This window comes from Sesamum indicum, linkage group LG1 (genome assembly GCF_026168435.1).
Source record: "Sesamum indicum cultivar Baizhima isolate 11 linkage group LG1, ASM2616843v1, whole genome shotgun sequence".
Taxonomy (NCBI): domain Eukaryota; kingdom Viridiplantae; phylum Streptophyta; class Magnoliopsida; order Lamiales; family Pedaliaceae; genus Sesamum; species Sesamum indicum.
In genome coordinates, this window is record NC_142657.1 from 128,876 (window position 1) to 148,506 (window position 19,631).

A 19,631-nucleotide genomic window follows, 5' to 3' on the forward strand; every position below is an offset into this window, starting at 1 on the left:
TATGGAAAGCGATTGGTGTGGTGTGACTTTGGAATGGAGATTGATGGATGCATAAAAATAAAATGTGATTGATTGTGTTGTGGGCCTATTTCTTCCCATCCCATCCCCAACCAAGTGGGCTTACGCTGTTCCAAACTGTTCTGGGCTCATTTATGTTGGTCTGGGCTGGGCTCATTGTCCGAGGAGAGTAGGCCAACATGTCGTCTTATTTTCAGCCACTACCCGCCACTTGTTTCTCACTTTATCTAAATTTGAAAAACAGAGGGAAAAAGGGATTCGTAAAGATGGACACAAGAGTCAAAAAAGTGAAACTAGAATCATGCAATTATTATTATTATTAGTACATAGCTGTAGCCCATCACCCCATGATTGATATGTATCTGATTGCAATATATATCCCTTTCAGCCAACACCACTGTACGTTCTATTTTCCAATAAATCTTTCAGCTCTTTCCCACCCAACACAAATATTATTTACACTTTCTTGTTCGCCGTGTCCTCTATGTGGGAAAACAAAGCTGCAGACATTTCTCTGCCAGTAGAAGAAAATTTCTATGAAGCCTGAATTATTATTCATCTCTCTCTTTACGCTACTGCAGGATTTGAATGCCTTGACTACTTCTTCTACTGCAATTTACTCACAAGAAGACTGATCATACATATATATATATATATATATATATATACTTTTTATAGAGAGAGAGAGAGAGTAGAAACCATTACTTAAGCCCTTCTCAGACATCAGCTCTAGTTGTATTCCAACAATGTCGTTAAATTTTAGCAGGTGGCTGCTTTTGTTGTTTGCCTTTCTAACCACTAATTTTCTGCTTCTTTCTTCCACACCCTTTCCATTTTCACTTGCAAAACACTCTTACTTTCCCACTACTTGTACGTTTCAAGCATTAACAGGTAAGCCACGCACATACATAGTCTCCTCTCCTTAGATTGTTGCGGGTCGGGTCAAGATTTCATGCTTGGTAAACCTACCTTGTGCAGGTGAATCTTTGTCTTGGCCTTGGGGTACAAGAACCCAAAGGTTGCTCTATGATAATTCAACTACTACTGAACCACAACGAGACCAAGTGGACTCAACTGATCATCTTGTATTGGCTCCAAGGAGAACCTACAGAAAAGACCCTCTTAATCATTTCAAAAGGTACACCGGAGGCTGGAACATCACCAATCCCCATTACTGGGCTGTAAGTCGTCAAACTTGATAATAATTATAACCTTGCACCTGTGTACAATATATATCTGATCTACTACTTGTTCAGTGTTGAGTTGAGTTTCGAGAGTTAGCTTGTTTGTTAATAATATCTTTTTCTTTCATCAATATCAACCCATTAATGTTTTGTTGCAGTCAGTCAGTTACACTGCTGTTGCTTTTTTTGCTATTGCGGCAATCTGGTTTGCAGTTTTTGGGCTCTGCTTATCTCTCGTCTGTCTCTGCCACTGTTGCTGTCCAAGGGAACCATATGGCTATTCTCCAATTGCTTATGCTCTCTCTCTGCTTTTCCTCATATTCTTTATGGTTGCTGCAATGTACTCTCTCTCTCTCTCTCTCAAACACACACATATATACGTGGGTACATGCATGTGGAGTATTATATTCTTGGCTGGCTGCTCACTGTCCAAACTAATTTTTTATCCTGCATTTTCAGCATCGGATGTGTTGTCTTATACACTGGGCAAGAGAAATTTCATAGCAGTACCATAAACACTTTGGAATATGTCGTCCATCAGGCAGATACCACATCTGAGAATCTAAGGAATGTGTCTGAATATCTTTCTGCAGCCAAGCAAATTAACATTAGTCAAGTTTCTCTGCCTCCTAATGTCCAAACAGACATTGATCAGATTCAGACGACGATAGACTCTTCAGCCACTACCCTTGCCACTAAAACGAGAGATAATTCAGAAGACATCAAGCATCTAATAGAATCAGTGTACATATATACAACCAAATAGAATTCCTCTTTTTTTTTTAATAGTTGGAAATGATATTCCAATTTTCTTGCAGGAGATTGGCTCTTATCATACTCTCTGCTGTTATGCTTGGTCTCACATTTCTTGGGTTCGGTATGCCTATTCTGTTTTCTTCAACATCAATTCGACCTTGTCTTAGCTATACTTGTGACCTCTATTTACTTTCTTGTTTCAGTTTTTTCACTTTTTGGCATGCAGCTTCTGGTGTACATGTGAGTGTCTAGCCTACCTATTTACTTACAACTGCTTAATACTATCAATTTCTCTGTCTCACACGCCATATATACACATGCACAGCAATGCTTAAAATGAGATTCTATATAAGATGAATTTGTTGTTGCAGCTTGGTGATTAGTGGATGGATTCTTGTGACTGCAACATTCATATTGTGTGGCATTTTTCTTCTTCTCCACAAGTATGTTAACTACTGCTTCGTTGGTATTCCTCCTTTGAACTGATACGACTGACTTGTTGTCAATCTTATCTTGTTGTTGAAATAACAGCGTGACGGGAGATACTTGTGTAGCAATGAACCATTGGGTCCAAAATCCAACAGCTCACACAGCTCTCGATGATATATTGCCTTGCGTGGATAAAACCACTGCCCAAGATACCTTGAACAGAAGCAAAGAAGTCACATCCCAATTAGTGAATGTGATCAATACAGTCATCAGTAATGTGTCAAACATCAATTTTGCCCCAAACTTTGTGCCTTTGTACTACAATCAATCTGGTCCTCTTGTGCCAAGCCTATGCAATCCATTTAATCCTGACCTCACGGATCGAGAGTGTGCACCTGGTGAAATGGATCTCAACAATGCAACAGAGGTGATTGTCCCAAACTTGGCACTTTTTTTTAACTTCATTTCTGGTTTACCAACAACCTACATTAATATTAATTAATGCAGGTGTGGAGTGGCTATGTCTGTCAAACATCACCAAGTGGTATCTGTGTGACGACGGGACGTCTGAATCCGACTCTTTATGATCAAATGGCTGCTACTATAAATGTGAGCTACGGCTTGTACCGATATGGTCCATTCCTGGTTGAACTTGAAGATTGCAGTTTTGTGCGGCAAACGTTCTTAGAAATAGAAGCCACTTATTGTCCTGGGCTAGGAAAATATAGCCAACGGGTTTATGTTGGGCTGGTGATGGTTGCTACTGCAGTTATGCTGTCTCTAGTGTTTTGGGTGATATATGGAAGAGAGAGGTGGCGCCGTCTCTATACAAAAGACCATACACCAGCAGGCGAAGAAGGCAATAAGCATGCTGAATAATTCTCTTTTCAACATTTTCATGTATTTGCACCTTTTTGGGCATTACAACACTTATGTGGTAATTGATTATGTGTTTTTTCTCCATGAATGCACATCCCATCGGCACCGCTGCCCAAAACCGCAACTTGAGGGTGTTTAGCTGAGTTCATTCAAAACATCTTAATTACAAGATTTTTTAGGACTTTATAAGATATTGAATCCTATTTTTAAAATAAATTCCTAAAATATTTTGATAAATGAAATGTTAAGTTGGTTGGCATAATAAACTCTTTTTATTAGTAAAATGATAAAAGGAAGCATAGTATCATTAACATCAACTACCTTGACATATTCTTTTTGTTTAATGTTTTTTGAAATTCTTTTATAAATATCATATATTAGTTTAAATCCAAATAAAAATTTAATAAATAACCCTTTTTTTTTTTACAAAAATGAAAATATTGACATGAAAATTAATCTAATATCAAATTTTCATACAACACTAGATGTTAGAAGATTAGAAACTTAAAATTGAAATATAATCAGTATATTTTATCTTATGAAATATTGACCATAAAGCTTGAAAGATGTTCTAAGAAAAAAATAGGTAAAGTGAAATTTGTTTTAAAAAAAAAAAATTATAAAATCCAAAACATGAATTTTACAAAATCTATCTTTAAATAATTTTCAAGATCTTAAATATATTATAACAAAGCTTATATCCTTAGCCGAAAACCCTCTTCAGTTACCACTTACCAAGCATATTTCCTTTCTATCACTTCTTGTTGGACTGGGCAATTACATTTGGGGCCTCTATTGAAGGAAAGAAGATAGGATGGCCCATACAACAAGAATATTGATTGAAACCTTAATACATGGAGATGGAGATGGAGGGTTAATTATTCTTTTATTATTAAAAAAATAAATTATATAAATATAATTTAAATAAAATATATAATAAAACTATAACGAGTCGCGGATGTAATCCGCCAATCGAATTTTAAAATATTTTTTTTTTTAAAAAAATGCTCAATGTCGTTGATTCAATCACAACTCCTTTTTTTCATTTAATTTGATTTTATATAAATTAATTATATAAAATTAATTTTTAACAATATATTAAAGTCTAAAAAATTATAATATTAAAATTGTATTAATTTAAAAATACAATTAACTGTACAAATACAGTAGTGTATATTTTTTATACAATTATAAAAAATACAATAAATTATACAATTTCAAATATAAAAAATATCCACTCGTTCTACAATTGCGTCTGTGACGTTGAATCCAAAAGTTTTCTTATTTCCTCGCCCACATTTTGCATTGGCTCATTTTGTGCCTCATTATCATCACCACCGGGATTAATGTCCATCCGACTTGATGCTGTTGCACAACTAGACGCCACATTATCACAATATGCACTAAATGATGAAAATAGAATTGGTGAAATATTGTATTTAGGTGCATAGGATTGATTAATGCCAAAACCAAGGTCAAGATGTACTTGTAAGAATAATTTTCTATTTGGGTTGGATATATAGAGCCAATTGAAACCAATCATCTTGAGGTGGTTGAGGCATGTAGTAATCTTAAGGCAGTTGGAATGGATACTCGGGACATAAGCCTACATCAGATCTCCCGAAAAAATCACACGGGCACAAATTGGAACCTACAGTACATACAATACATCACTAGATGATAAAAACGATATGGCACAATTTTACAAAGGCCACCCATTTCCAATAGAAGAGATACAGAACAAGGCTATTGGGAATGGTATTGCAACATAATACGAAATTTCGTATCGTCATCTACTGACAAACATGTAGAAAGCGGGTAACAACCTAGAGACACACCTATGTTGCAAGTTATGGTATGTTATATTATATCGCATATTTTATTTTAAATATTCTTTTTACAACACAACATTCATTATTTTTCTACGTTCTTCAGGCAGCAGAGATGAATACCCTTGAAGCTTTGTGTCAATCTAGACCACTAAATATTGAAGAGCATAGTCAATTAGTGGACAAATTCGAATGCGATTACATATTATTAAGGAAGCCATAGTCCATCAACCACAACAAATTACTACGCCATCCGATGATGCTCCTACCACATTCCACAAGCAAAGAAGAAGTTCTAACCAAATGTCTATTGGTTCAGTTGAACGTCATGATGTTGGGTGGGTATAGCTAGTTCTTCTACAGTGTATAGACCTCAAAATTACTACATGTCTCAACCGCCTCTAGATTACTAAATGCCTCAACCGCCACAAGATGGTTGGTTTCAATCGAATCCATATAAGCCAATCCATATAGAAGATTATTTTTCACATGTACTTCTTGACCTTGGCCTTGACATTAATTAACCATAGGCACCAGGATACAACATTTCACCAATTCTATTTTTATTATTTAGTGCATATCGTGATAATGTGGAGTTTAGTTTTGCAACAACATCAAGTCAGTTGGACATTAATCCCGATGGTGATTTAATGAGGCACAAAATGTGCCAATGCAAAATGTAGACGAGGAAATAAGAAGACCTCGGCGTCAACGCCACAGACAAAATTATGGAATGGGTAGAGATTTTTTATATTTGCACTTCTATTATAATATTTTTTAAGAATTGTATAAAAAAATAAACACTTTTATTACATTTGCACTATTACTATTACCGAGGCCTTCCACTTAGGGAACGAGGGGATACCGTCCTCCCTCACGAATAAAGACGGGTCCTTCCTTCCAATGAAACAGGAACTCCTACTCTAAGGATTAAAGGGGCATCCTTCCTCTTTAGAGTGGGGAAACTGAATGATGGGTAGATCCAAAGAGATTGACCCAATAAGAAGTGTTAGGTCCAGATATAGGCCCACCAACCCAAAAGAGAGTTAGCCCGCCCAAATCGCTATGTTTAAGGGGACAACCTACCATCTGGTTCGACCTATAAGGGAGGCCCACTAGGCCCAGCCCAAGAAGGTGCCCCCCACACTAAAGTCCAGTCAAGGAAAGGAGCCTACTTTTTCAAATATGGCCTAAGGAGGAAGTTTAGTCCGGAGGCCTCCAAAGCTAGCTTGTAGAAAGGAATGTGCCATCAAGAGAGTGGTCTCTTCAGCTTGAAAGTACTCCTCACGCGGTAAGAGTCTGCCAGAAGAAGGAGTCCCCCTTCATCCAGAGATTTGTTGCTTAAAGAACGGATAAGAAGGAATCTTATCCACGAATCTCGCCTTTCTTGCTGGCCATGCAGATTCCCCTCAGCAGGACCCTGTTACAGGGGAACTCCTCCTCTATAAATAGGAGAGGTACCCCTCGGCAAGCATCTTCTTACACACTCTAGAACTACTCTTACTGCTACTCTATTATTCTAATTTTATGCTTTTATATACGAAATTCTCACTTTTGTCCCATAATTCATTTTTATATTTATCTATTTTTAAATTCAAAATTAACTTAAGCATCGTAGTGCTAACCTTTCGTGTTGCAAGTCCTCTTTTTCAAGAGCTTTCACTCAATTAGCCCAAATCCAACATCAAGATTCAAGAACTTTGGACCCGTACTAAAATCGCACGCATTAGAATGTGTGCTAAGAAATCACACTAAAAAAAGGGTTGGGCTTACACCTCAAATTAATAAATCTCCATGTTCACAATTTACTTAATAGTTAGAAAAAAGAATTAAAAACTATTCTGAATTGATGATTTTATTTAGGTTAACAATTAAAAACAAAAATAAATCATTTATTAAAATATTTAAAATAGAAAATAAATATAATTTATGTATTAAATTTAATTGTGTTATTGGATTCTTAGTTAAATATTTATTTTATAAATATCCATTATTATATGTGGGTTCATGTGGAATGCACGTCCTCTTTCTTAGTACGAACAAAAGTATATGGTGATTCATTTTCATAGCAACATGAAATTTGATCTTTAATAGAGTCGTTGTCATGGGAATGGGCGGACTGGAAACAGAACGAATTAAACATTATATGTATATATAGCAGGTATTAATAAAGGTTGGGAAAAATTCAGAGATCCCCTATTATTATATTTCAAAATTCTTATATGAAAATTAAAGTATCGAATACCCCTTATGATATAAAATAAAGTTAAAAAAACTCCTCCGTATAGAAATTGACCTACACGCGCTTTTAACTGCGAATTTGCTATAAAAATATATTTTTCTTGACATTTTTGCCCTTATCTCAGATCTAATATATATATAATATTATATATTTATGAATAATCAAATATTATTTTATATAATAATTATTTAATTAAAATAAAATATTATTTTATATAATTAAAATATTATGTTATTAACAATAAATATTATTTTATATTAATAATTATTTATATAATATAATATAACTTTAATTAAATTAATTAAAAAGTTATATATTTAAAAAAAAAACAGCGGCTTCGACGTCTGAAGAGGAAGGCGCGCGCCCTCCTCACCCATGGGCGACGGCCGTCGCCATCTCAATGAGGGGTGGCGACCACGTCACCCTCGACTTCTAGGCGATGCTGGTCGCCTGGGCGGGCGGTGGAAGGAGGGAAGGGGAGGGGGTGGGGGGAGGGGGGTGGATGGGGGGTTTATACTTTTTATTTTAATTTTTTTATAAAAATAATAATTATATATATTATAAATATATTTTAATAGTTATAAATTATATATATTATAAATCAAAATAATTATTTATAAATAGACTTAGTTTGACCGTTAACTAGAAGGGGTATTTTAATTATTGTCTCTAAAAAAATAGGTTCAAACTGATTAGGGGGCAATGTGATTATTTATTCATAACACAAGAATAATTTTTTATATTAAAAATTTTATAGGGGAATTTTTGATATTTTGATATATCATATGAGGTCAAAATGAATTTAATTCATAAAGGATATGAAGACATTTGATTGTTATGTGTGAAAACCGTTTACCAATGCGCTTGAGCTTTGGCTTTCTTTTTCCATCCCATCCCACCATCTATACCTTCTGGTCCAGGACACTTATTATCCGTCCAAGATGAGGTTGAGAAAGAGGATTTGCACGGAACAAATGCTGCCAGATATTATAGAGTCAGCTTATATACTCTGAAAACTAAGGAACACGCTTTTGCTCAAGTACATCAAAATTAACATGTTATTCAGATGGTAAATGAAACTCATAAACTTTAGAAGAACACGAGGAAAAAGAAATACCTCTGCCGAATCAGGCACTTCAACCTTGACCGAGAAGTGGATCCTGAATGTCAATCCCAAGTTTTTTCATCACTCTAATTCTGTCACTCAGTACACTTACACGCGGACTTGGTCTGAGTAAAATGTGCTTCATGTTAATTCATCATGTGCTTAACAATATTCATTAATGGCATTCAAAAACCTCGGGATACCTCACCTGAACTGCTCAAATTCCAGGAGCTGAATCAGACTTGCATACTGTTCCCTGCAGCTTCTTTTTGCAAAAACTCTGAGATCTCTGCAAAGAATGTCCAAGGCTGCTACACAATCATTCCTATCACAAAAAAGTTGGCAGTTGAAGGGTGAAAAATGACTCAGGAAATTAATAAAAGAAAAGTCAGATTCATGAAAACCATAATCTTATTGTCTAATAATGTCTCAAGAAACTTCTGCTTCCTAATCTTGAATGTGTTATCTTCAAGTCCCGTGAAATTTGAAATATACCTCTCAGCTTCTCCCCAACTTCCATAGTACACAAGCGATTTAAAAGCTTCAAAAGAGAAGAAATAGCCTGTCTCCTGCTAAAGCCTATTTAAGAAGGCATAAGCAAGTTCCTGATACAATAAAAATCGGTGCAAAACTTTGGAGTCCCAACTCACATGCGACTACTCTGTTTCAGGTTTTCTTCATCACAAAATTGCAAGATCAAGAAGATGAGATCTTTACAGAGAGACATTGCGGGGTAGCAGTCTCCTAAGCAAAATCTTCAAACAGTTAGAAATTGACCTTCAGCCAAAAAGTTTGTGTAAAGTAACATCATCGGACTATTGAGCATGATTAATTCTTTTCTTTCATCATATTCATTAGTTTTGGTTATAATTAGCAAGAACTTTGAGTCCAAGGTTTTCTGTCTCCTCTCAAAAGACAACATGAAAAGAAGTAAGAGACGATGACTGCAAATTAACCTAAACAGCTCAAGAGCGTCGTCAACAGCAGTAATTGATCACTGACAGAGGAAAATTTATTGAAGAGTTAATACAAACTAGAATAATTCAACAAAAGGTGCATGTAATTGAAATTTGTTGTGTAGATGATCAAATTCAGGAGTACTGAAAGTCTAATTTAGCTGAGTAAAACGCTCTTAGAGAAGGCCGAAGGGTGTGATTTCGATCATATCATTGACAATCAAAGAAAAGATAGGAATTAAACTCACAACAGCATGCAAATTCATCAATCCTTGTGGTTTTGCATCACCAAGAATCACATTAAGTCAGCGAAAGAACAAAAAACTCACTAGGAAGAAATGGACTCTGAATCTTGTGGTGAACTTTGTTATCTAATTTTTCCATTGTTTTCTTGCTTTTAGTTAGAAAAGTGTCTCCAGGATTAGAAAAAAACAACAGCAACTGAGAAAAGAAGGAAGCGCAACACATGCAACTTGGACTCGTCCAGATGATCAAATTCAGTAGAGGAAAATCCCAATTGACACCAACTTTACAAATTCAGTGAAATACTCATCTTTGACAGTTGAAACCAAGGGAAAAATTTGATAAACTTACAACACAGCATGCAGAGGCAGTAATACTTCTCAATCAGTGAATCATACAAGAATCACAATGAAGTCCAAGACCAAGAAAGACCCTCAAAAGAATTTAAACAAACATGCATGGGAAAGTTGTAGCCGCGCGTAATGAAAGAAAATAAGGGAAAAAGAAAAGGGCCTTCTCACGCTTACTTCTAAATATTACTTGCTGATGGTGATGCAAGAAATGAAAGAAGAGACTTGAATTGAACTGAACACAAAAGAAACAATATCAACTGCTCAAGCACATGCACAGCTCTCTCTCTCTCTCTCACAGAAGCAGAAGCAGAAGCAGCAGCAACAGCAGTTTCCCTTCTGATATTTGCTTTTGCTACTGCGAAAAAGAGTGAGAAAGCGATCCTTTCAACCAGAAAAGTTTGCGGACTTATCATAATAATATATATTAGTAGTTTGATTTATGGCAACTACCAATTGAAGCACTAAGATATTTGATGGGCTACATTTGGGCCGATCCGTCTCGCACCGACTGTTTTGGAAATGGGCTTTCATCTACTGACTTTTGAAGTTTCCGGATAAATCTCATCTCATATATTTTATAAGACAAAGGAAACAGAAGATTTGTCACTTTCTCAAGTCAAAAAGGAAATATCAATGCTAAAGCCCTAGAAGAGTAGATAAATCCCCAAATTGGAAAAGGAACCAGCTTTAGGGTTTTATGGAACCCCTCTAATTATGCCAAGTTACACACATCTGTATATATACACCTAGCACTGCCTCTTTCTTTTCTATACGACTTTGGTTTGCTTAAGGCGAAAGACCGAAGATGGAGGTTTTGAGTGCTGAAATTGTGCTTATTACGTCTGCCCTTGAAGCTTATATTGTTCGAATTTTCAGTATTGCTGCAAAGTCTCTTGTTTACCTTCTCTTCATGGTATAATACGCTTGTTTCTTTTCTACTGCTAATCCAGCGTTTTTGGCACTTCTCTTAATTTATTATATGTGCATATTTTGGTGTGGGTCATGAAACCATCCCTTCGTTTTTTGTTATATGCAGTTTTATAATTGTTTATGCTTAAGGTTTGTTATGTTTCCTCATTGAGTTTTTGGATGAGTGAAGTTTGCACTTGGTTGGCTGACTGCATTTGGAGGAGCTTATTTCTTAAATAAAATTATGAATGTATAGATGAAGTATTATTGGTTTCAGCAAAAAGGGGATCAGATGACTCACAAGACGCAGGAATTTTGGCATGCGTGTTCTTAATATCTTAAGAACCTCCCTTGTATCGGTTCAAGCATTTGATGCTTGCTGGCCTCAGTTTCCAGAAATTTCGTTTTTTCTCCATGTTGTGAATTACCTAGCACCTAGATTTTGCGTACAATCTGAAAACAGGTGGAGCATTGGTTGGGTTTTGGGTGACTTTGACTTGGTTGTTTCCTTCTAAACTCAGAAGAAAATTTATAGCTTGGCGGTGGTTTCTGACAGATGGTTCTTTGTACTTATCTTTCATTACCATGTCGGAGCTTTTCAGAATTCTTTCGGGTTTGAAGTTTTTGTGTGGTAACTTGTGGATTATGATGTTCTGTAAGACATTTGGAAACAAGTCTCTTCCATTTTTGTCATTTGATTCTGTTTGTTGTTGAGCTTTTTATGATTCAATCCTTGTAGAGGTATTATATCGGTAGCTGCTGAATCTGTATGTATAACCAGCGCATTTAATTTTCTCATTGACGTGTAATCATGAATGATATTCTTGTGCAGTAGATTTACAGACACTCTTTTATGTTTTACAGGCAGGATCTTTGTCAAATGATACTGAGGTTTTTCCTAGTAATGTTGCTCTGTTAAAGAGGTGGGTTTTATTTCCCCTTTCTACATTTTATTTTCTTTTTTCACACGTGAAGGATGGCATAGATGGGCAATATATTCTTTACAGGGAGGGATCTACACTGGAGAACAAAGATGCCAGTGAGGATGAGGATGAAGAAGAAGATGAAGGTCAAGAGGGGCAGGATGAAGAAGATGCTGGAGAGGAAGAGGAAGAGGAGGATGAAGGTAATGATGATGATGAAGGCGAACCTGAAGATGAGCCTGAGGCAAATGGTGATGGTGGTAGTGGGGAAGAGGAAGATGAGGACGAGGACGATGATGATGATGAGAATGATGAGGAGGAAGAGGAGGAAGAAGAGGAAGAAGAAGATGAGGAGGAGGAGATTCCCCAACCACCTGCTAAAAAGAGGAAATGAGCTTATTGCTTCCTTGTCTGATTTTGTATTTTTGCATTTTTGCATTTTGTTTGACAAGGATTTGGTGCTGATAGTAGAAAACAGTAGTTGTTTGTTAGTTTTTGTATCGAGTAGACAAAGTCAGCTAATATGAATGATTTCAGTTTATGGTCTCTAGCTTCCTTAACTTTTCGGGGTTTTATATTGTCTGGTGAATCTTTTTGAGATATGATGTCTGATTTTACATTTGCATTGGTGCATCTCTTTGGGAATTAGAGGATATCTTACTTGTCTCTTTAATTCCTCAAGTCATGTATGACCAAATAAAGATGTTACATTTATCACCAAATGGAAATCTTATGACGCATTCGAATGCAGTAAAAATTCCAAGATTTTCCTTTACCTTAAAAATGCAAAAAATTGGAATCAAGGACAATACTCTTGGAGAGAAAATGGTACAAGGGGTATTTTGTGGCTCCATGCATAGGTAAATGTGACCTCTGTGTTGGGAAAGATTGGCAAGCCGTCGTTAACAAGACAAAGATTTTCAGACTTAGAAATGGAGGAAGAGTTGATTGTCTTGATAGACTGAAATCCTGCACAAAATAACTTGACCTCCTCGAATGTACACGAACATTTATTGCCAACAATCACCTTCCACACCGTCTTATTCCTTACTTTTTCTCCAGTTGGAAGTTGATCTACAGTCACATTTCCAGGGAGACATTCGTATTCGTAGGTGCCTGCAAATAGGATGAAAACTGACAAGACGACTCTTTAGTGCCACAAACTCATTTATTTGAACCCATGATATAGTAATAAACAAAATTTATATACCTGGTACGATAAGGAAAAGAAAGAAGAGGAGGAGGATAATTTTGGTGATGAATTTCATTGTCATATAGAGATGGGTTACCCAGAATATTAGTGCTGCCATGGAAGTTGTTTCAGTTTGAGGTGTATAAGAAGCCATTCTGTGGTACAGTTGTTACTGAGATTTTCAATATGCTGTGAATCTGAAGGAGATGGAAATAAATTTGGAAAAACTCAGATTCACACAATTCATTTATTCGTTAAAATATGAGTATGATTTATTCATTACAATATGTCAGGTTTGTCTCAATATGTAATCAGATAACAGATAATTTTAAAACAGATCATTTGCATTTCTCATAATCAACAATGTAGTTTAGTGTAGACGAGTGGTTTTGTGCTGTCACATCTCGCTTGATTTTATTGAACTACGAAACTTGTAACCTTACAATTACACTACTTGCAAGATATGAAAAAATAAACTAAATTCAATTGATTTATTGTATCTATCTGACTTATTTTCTTCCAGAAAATTACAGAATCAAACTATAGAGAGCGAAATAATCTTGGATGACGATGAAGCGTCAAATGGTGGTGCAAATCTTGGATGAAGATGATAAGGGCAATCAATCCATTGGTATTTGGAGATAGATGATGGGTGAAGCAGAGATGGAAAATTGGTGTGTGAGGTGAGCAGGTATTTGTTATGTTTTTGTCCTCCTGTGAGGACTGACTTGGTTGATCTGAAATCGGCTCCAGTGACTTCAACCTCAAACAACGCCATATGTTGTCCTTCAAGCATTATAATGTTGTAACACTCATCCTATATGGTTATTTTTTAACTTAAAAGTTTAATGTGGGATGGAAAATGGCAATAAGGATGGAGGAGATTAACGAGGAGTATACGTACCTTTGCTAAAGAGAAAGAAAGACAAATCATTCCCGGCAGATATCTGTTGGCTTAATAGTAGTTTGTCACGAGATGATTGAATCATTTCTTTGCAACAAAACCAAATAAGAGTCTTCTGAATAGAATGCAAGCTTTAATCATTTTTATTTCATCTCGGATATTAGAAGATGATTATTTTGGCATGATTTTTGTTCTGATAACTTAAATAGAACTCATTCTGTAATAGAGTATCAGAATGACAGACCAATATACATCAAATTATACAAACAACCATTGCATATAGACAGAAGTACAACCAAACCCAGAAATGATTCATTAAGAGAAAATCACTCAGTTTTTGGTTATAAGTTTCTTAAGTCACACTTTCAACTAGTAAAATGCACATTTTACAGATCGGGTGTAGTGTGTTTAGATCCTGTATACCTGTAACAATAAACAAAGAACAAATATTTATGCCGGATTGAGCAAGTGCCCGGCCCGCATCACAACAATCCACCTAATTCTCATCTCTATAGATGCCTACTGATCCTGTATGAATTGTACGTCAGATCTTGCAATGTAAAGAATGGTCCAACCAACAGCCCAAGAACCCTCTTAACAGTCGGGCCCCTTATCTACATTAGCTGTTGAAAAATCTCACAATAGTAAAGAATGGTCTCGCTTGTTACCGCCACAGCTGCACACTTAAGACAGTCATCCTTCTCAGGCCAATGAACAAACCTTGTCTGCGGTACCAAAATTTGAAAGGCAGAGAGTAAAATCAAATGAGCGGTCTTACCATATTATTAAATTAAACCATCATGACCATGAAAATGCATACATCTCAAACCATTTTATTTCATTTCGTAATATTTATTCATAATATATATTGGGCAAACATGTGCTAACAGTCCTCTCTCTCTCCAACCTCTTGTGCTTCATGCATCTTTTATCTATGGATGTGTGCTTCTCGTACCTCTGTCTATTCCACTCTCAAACCCCAATTCATTAGTTTTCACCAAAAGAATCTACTATACCTTTATATAATTGAAGAACATATTTTTGGTATCTTCACAAGTTTTGGTCAACCAATTTTTATTCTTTTCAGGTCTTTGTTAATTTTCATTTTTCTCTCTTCAACTACTCGTTTCTCTCTCTTCCCAAATTCCATCTCTTTTTCCAATTATTTCTCATAACTTCTTCTATTTTTAGGATTTTTTATTTATCCAATTAATATATATATTAAAGTAATAATTAATTTTAAAATTTTAAAATTAACTGTGTGCACATTGCGGTCATTAAATGACAGAAAAGGTAAAACAACAGAACGTCTTTCCTGGGAAATGTCATATTACGAACTATGTAATAGTGCATATTTACCTTGTCCTGAGTAAGTACAGCACAAACGACTATCGTCTATGTAGGTTGCTTGAAGACCCATCATCCATGATCCAACAGAGGTATCATCATGAGCATAAGCCTTCAAAGATGCACTGTAAGAACATTTTGACAGGAAAAGGACTGAGATGATAAGCGTGACTTAGTGCATCCAAAACAAAGAAGAGGAAGAAGCCCACAAGCAAGCTTTTTATCTAGAAAGGAAAGGCAACTTAAATCAATGTATAGCAGTCAAGTGCAGAAACCGCCATAATATTCATACTCCTATATGCAGTCAGCTCCCAAGATTTCCAAAATGGATGTCACAATCGCTTTGGGAATCCACATCTATACTTCTGGTAAGAAAGAAGCAAAAGCAAAACAAATTCTGTGGCAGGACCAAGAGCATGATGAATTCATTTGCTATAGTATAAATGATTGGGCCCCCATGTAAAAAGGAATACAATCTACACAAAAACTTCTCAAAGTCTCATGCTATCATTCAGGAATGTGAAAATAAATCCTTATGCCAAAACAAGCAGACTCTTCTAGTTTCCACAACCAAAACTGTTCAACATGATAAAACTTTAATTTCAGCTGAGGCATAAAAGCTCACCTGTTGATATTTATATACCGAGCCAAATTTCTTGAAAGAACAAAGATAGAACCAGCTGCATGCCGGAAGTACCTGAAAGAGAAGTTAATTTCATGTCTAAAAATTTCCACAAAATAACCTTCTGAAGAACAAGACCACGAGATGCCATCAAGATTTTTGATTTGTCATTAGCTTAAATCATAAACCGCAAATAATTGCAAGAAAAACCACTAACAGAACTGTGTACGTTATCTCATCCCTGCTCGAAGTAGTCAGCTCTAATAAACAGATCTCTTAATATGTTTTACTGATTTACTTACGATTTCTGATCACCAAATTTCCACCATTCTGGCTCATACCATGGTCTTCCCCTGGAAAGTAAACAATATTTAGAAGTTAAAAGTGAATCATATACTCATTTCACATTGGCAACAAGTGATATACACAACACTACACATGCAAGAAGAACTTATATACTTTCCAGAAGAAACAATAGGTTTTCTTATGACATCAAAATAAGATCTAATTTAAGCTACTATTCTTAAAATTGAATCATTAGACTAACCACCAGCACTAATAAGCACCTTATATGAAATAGACATTATTCATAAAAACTCAAAATGAATAAATTGAGATAAGCTGCTTTGTTATCAGCTAATACACATAATTCAAAACAACTTAGGATGAACAAAGTCAAGATAAGTGGCATTACTCTTCAGTTACTACTTCTCCAGACTTCATGCAACCAATATAAGCACTATCTTGACCTTGTCGGCTTTGGAGAAGTTCGATCAATCCATCTGTTGTGAGGAGCAAATATATACATTCATTAAATAAAGAAAATTAGATATCCCATAAGTTGCAATTTCCAAGTAGCATATCGAGAATTTACCCAATTGCAGATCAATGTTGTCGTCGACTTTAACATAAAAATCTGCATCCCACATCTGGACTGCAGTGCTAAAGAAGAATTTTGCTTTCTTGGGCAATTCCTCTTGATCCTCCTCATGCTGATCCTAAAAAAATAACAATAAAATCATTCGCAATTTATAGTTGGACACATTAACAAACATAAGAAAATATGAGCTCATAAGCAATTAATCAGAACCATCGCAATTAACTGTTGTTCCTATTATCATTCATGAACATTAAAGAAGTACTGTTATTGTTGTAAAATTCTATGAGAAGTAAATTTGTTGCAATATTTTTCATATCAATTTCCTTGTTGCTAAAAACATTGGAATAACTAACAAGCTCTCAAGCTAGCTGTCCGCTGAGGCTCTCAACCTTGTCCGGCTTGTTTGCTTGAGGCCTTTTTATTTAGAGAATATAGCACCCCTTTTGGCCTCAAGCTCCATTACCTGTTCACAGCCTTGACGCCCTCACAACATAAGATAAGCCCAAAGTATCGTGGATTTGATGGTGACTTGATATCTAGGATTCAAAACTTAAGACAGAGTACATATTGGATAACAAAGCAAATTTTAACTACATGAGTCCACACATCACCAAGAGGATCTATTGATAAACTGATGTAACGTGTCATGGATTTAATGACTCACAAGAATCAAGAAATCCTTCATTGCATGATTTTCCTCATCAATATAGCGGTCCAAGCTGTCACCGCGGTTGGCACTGGAAAAACAAAGCCACTGAATGATCATACAATTTCTTTTAGTTGATAAAGTGATCAAGATCTACCATGACTAAGAAGAAAGTTTGAGTCAGAAACCTCCGTCCAATCACAAATCGTACAACAATCCCTCTTTCTTCAAGTTTTGCTAAAACATCAGCTGCAACCAAAACCATGTAAATTCGCATTAGAACCCACAAACTATACTTGCATAAAAAACATCCAGGCAAGATGGTAAAGCAATCTCCAGAGCTGAGATAAGAGATATTTATGCAAAAAGGAAAGAAATATTAAAGTAACAATTATGTTTGTCTATATAGCTTGGTTTGCGCACATGCAGGTATGTGCTATCTCACTAATCAGCGTTGGAGTATATGTTTCTGCTACTGTCAGATGACCAACTAAGTCATCAGAAAGCAATACACTATACACTAAGAAAGCGATTAAATATGAGAATCTCGTCCAAATTAAACTTTATGCTAACCTTTTGACATCCAAGATCCTCTGATGATATTGCGTCGCAACCGACCCCCAAAACCAGTATAAACCCCAATAACAGCCAGCAATTTTTTACCAGAAGAAGTCCCACTTTCCTGCGGCTGCTTTCTAAGATAACCTTGACTCTTTGCCAATGTCAGTTCCATCTCAGCTTCAACAATTCTCCTCTCAAGATCCCTATTTTTTTTAAAAAAAAAAAATCAAAATAAGCCCCAACATTGTCATCCTAAAACAGCGAATAACTTAAACCATCACACAAAGATTTTTATATCATCTGCACTTTAAAAGAAGTGGAGTGATGAAAACATGTACTTGCATCCAAGGACCATTAGTTTGTCTTCCACTGTAAGCACTTTAGGTCGCTGCCAACAAAGCACAAAAATTATTCATTAGATTGTTTTTCTCCCTATCATCCTGTGACTTTGTTTTGGGTGTGTTAGTGTGTCAGTATCATGTCCATGGATGTTATATCTCAGTACAGACATATATAATAGATGAGCATGCATTTTGAAGGAGGAGCCTTCAACAGTCTTATGTTTTAGATGAATGTTATATTTAACAACGGGCGAGAATGTCAAACTTTTTAATAGAACCAGATCAACATTTGGCGGTCCACCTACTTTATTTGACGAACCTCTGCCTTCATTTCATGTCAAAGATTTTGTGATTGGCCATCTTGAAACGACCAGATCCCAAACTGGTCAATCTACAACTTTATCAAAAACCTCCCCGTTTATTTGACGTAAAAAATTCTGTGATTGAGCATCTTGAATAGAAACAGATCCGAAATTGACCCATCCACAACTTCTTACAAAAATTTAATACTTTTTACGCATAATTTTAAACTTTTGAATTCTGTTAACAATTAAAAATCACAATCCATCATTTTTATTGGGTCGAGTGATAAATGTAAGAACAAACAAAACAACCTTTTCCTCCAGCGAAAAAAAAAGCAAAAAAAAACTATTTCAAGAATTCAAACCTGACCAGAATTTTTCTTCAACAAATTAGCCAGTAACATTCGGTTCTCTGCATCTTGCCACAACCTAAAACAAGATAAGGAATAACAGTGATGAGGAAACAAATAAAATTGGTAACGTTTCAAACCAAAACCCCAAAAAAGGAAAAAGAAAAGAAATGCAAAAAAGCAACCTGCCGGCAATGTAAAGCCAGGCAAGGCAAGAAAGAAACGCCATTATAACAGAAGATTTGGAGGTGTTGTGAAGATTCTTGGATTTGGATCGCCTGTCGGATTTGGAAGACGAAGCCGTAGTCACAGGGAGGCTGCTGCTGCTATCCATATTTGTTTTTTGAATTTTTGTGATGTTTTATTGGATTTGGAATGGCACAGAAAGAAAAAAGAATTAAGAGAGAGAGAAAGGTATTAAGTCAGGGGAGTGGGGAGTGGGGAGGGGAGGGAAAAAGGAAAGAGAGCGTTGTCTTGTCTCGTCTCATCTCATGTCTGTTTCTTCTTAATTTGATGGGCCATTATTTTAACAAGCCCAGCCCGTTTCATCTTTTGTTTTTTTATATTCATTTATAAGAAATGCAGATTTGTTTTCAATATTAGTAAGGTTATTACAACAACTCCAACAGAAGTGAAGTCTGGTATTGAATTTGAAGAAAT

General features: G+C 35.7%; 3 protein-coding genes and 1 long non-coding RNA gene across 5 annotated transcripts; 2 read left to right on the plus strand and 2 right to left on the minus strand.

Annotated features, from left to right (window-relative positions):
* The first annotated feature begins 418 nt into the window (after positions 1 to 418).
* LOC105166530 (uncharacterized) lies at positions 419 to 3,354 on the plus strand. The gene is made up of 9 exons (XM_011086309.3): positions 419 to 909; positions 997 to 1,199; positions 1,361 to 1,542; positions 1,662 to 1,946; positions 2,021 to 2,079; positions 2,162 to 2,198; positions 2,330 to 2,401; positions 2,490 to 2,814; positions 2,895 to 3,354. Exons 1-9 carry the CDS (start codon positions 765 to 767, stop codon positions 3,264 to 3,266), a joined length of 1,680 nt encoding a protein of 559 aa, XP_011084611.1. The 5' UTR covers positions 419 to 764; the 3' UTR covers positions 3,267 to 3,354.
* Positions 3,355 to 8,123: 4,769 nt separating this feature from the next.
* On the minus strand, positions 8,124 to 10,368 carry LOC148789294 (uncharacterized). The gene is made up of 4 exons (XR_016065425.1): positions 10,169 to 10,368; positions 8,651 to 8,767; positions 8,455 to 8,567; positions 8,124 to 8,314 (listed from the first exon to the last, which is right to left on the minus strand). It is a non-coding gene; the product is annotated as an uncharacterized LOC148789294 (long non-coding RNA).
* A 211-nt stretch (positions 10,369 to 10,579) lies between these two features.
* On the plus strand, positions 10,580 to 12,372 carry LOC105167382 (uncharacterized). The gene is made up of 3 exons (XM_011087455.3): positions 10,580 to 10,907; positions 11,768 to 11,826; positions 11,911 to 12,372. Exons 1-3 carry the CDS (start codon positions 10,800 to 10,802, stop codon positions 12,218 to 12,220), a joined length of 477 nt encoding a protein of 158 aa, XP_011085757.1. The 5' UTR covers positions 10,580 to 10,799; the 3' UTR covers positions 12,221 to 12,372.
* Positions 12,373 to 14,212: 1,840 nt separating this feature from the next.
* LOC105168208 (hydroxyproline O-galactosyltransferase HPGT3) lies at positions 14,213 to 19,433 on the minus strand. 2 transcript variants are annotated; one of them, XM_011089321.3, is made up of 12 exons: positions 19,157 to 19,433; positions 18,987 to 19,050; positions 18,317 to 18,366; positions 17,991 to 18,181; positions 17,606 to 17,666; positions 17,436 to 17,508; positions 16,766 to 16,883; positions 16,586 to 16,673; positions 16,194 to 16,244; positions 15,895 to 15,966; positions 15,282 to 15,394; positions 14,213 to 14,647 (listed from the first exon to the last, which is right to left on the minus strand). In XM_011089321.3, exons 1-12 carry the CDS (start codon positions 19,303 to 19,305, stop codon positions 14,625 to 14,627), a joined length of 1,053 nt encoding a protein of 350 aa, XP_011087623.1. In that variant the 5' UTR covers positions 19,306 to 19,433; the 3' UTR covers positions 14,213 to 14,624. The 2 variants fall into 2 exon arrangements, with proteins under 2 accessions (XP_011087623.1, XP_011086890.1); XM_011088588.3 differs by having other exon boundaries at positions 16,766 to 16,889; positions 19,157 to 19,431.
* Positions 19,434 to 19,631: the final 198 nt, after the last annotated feature.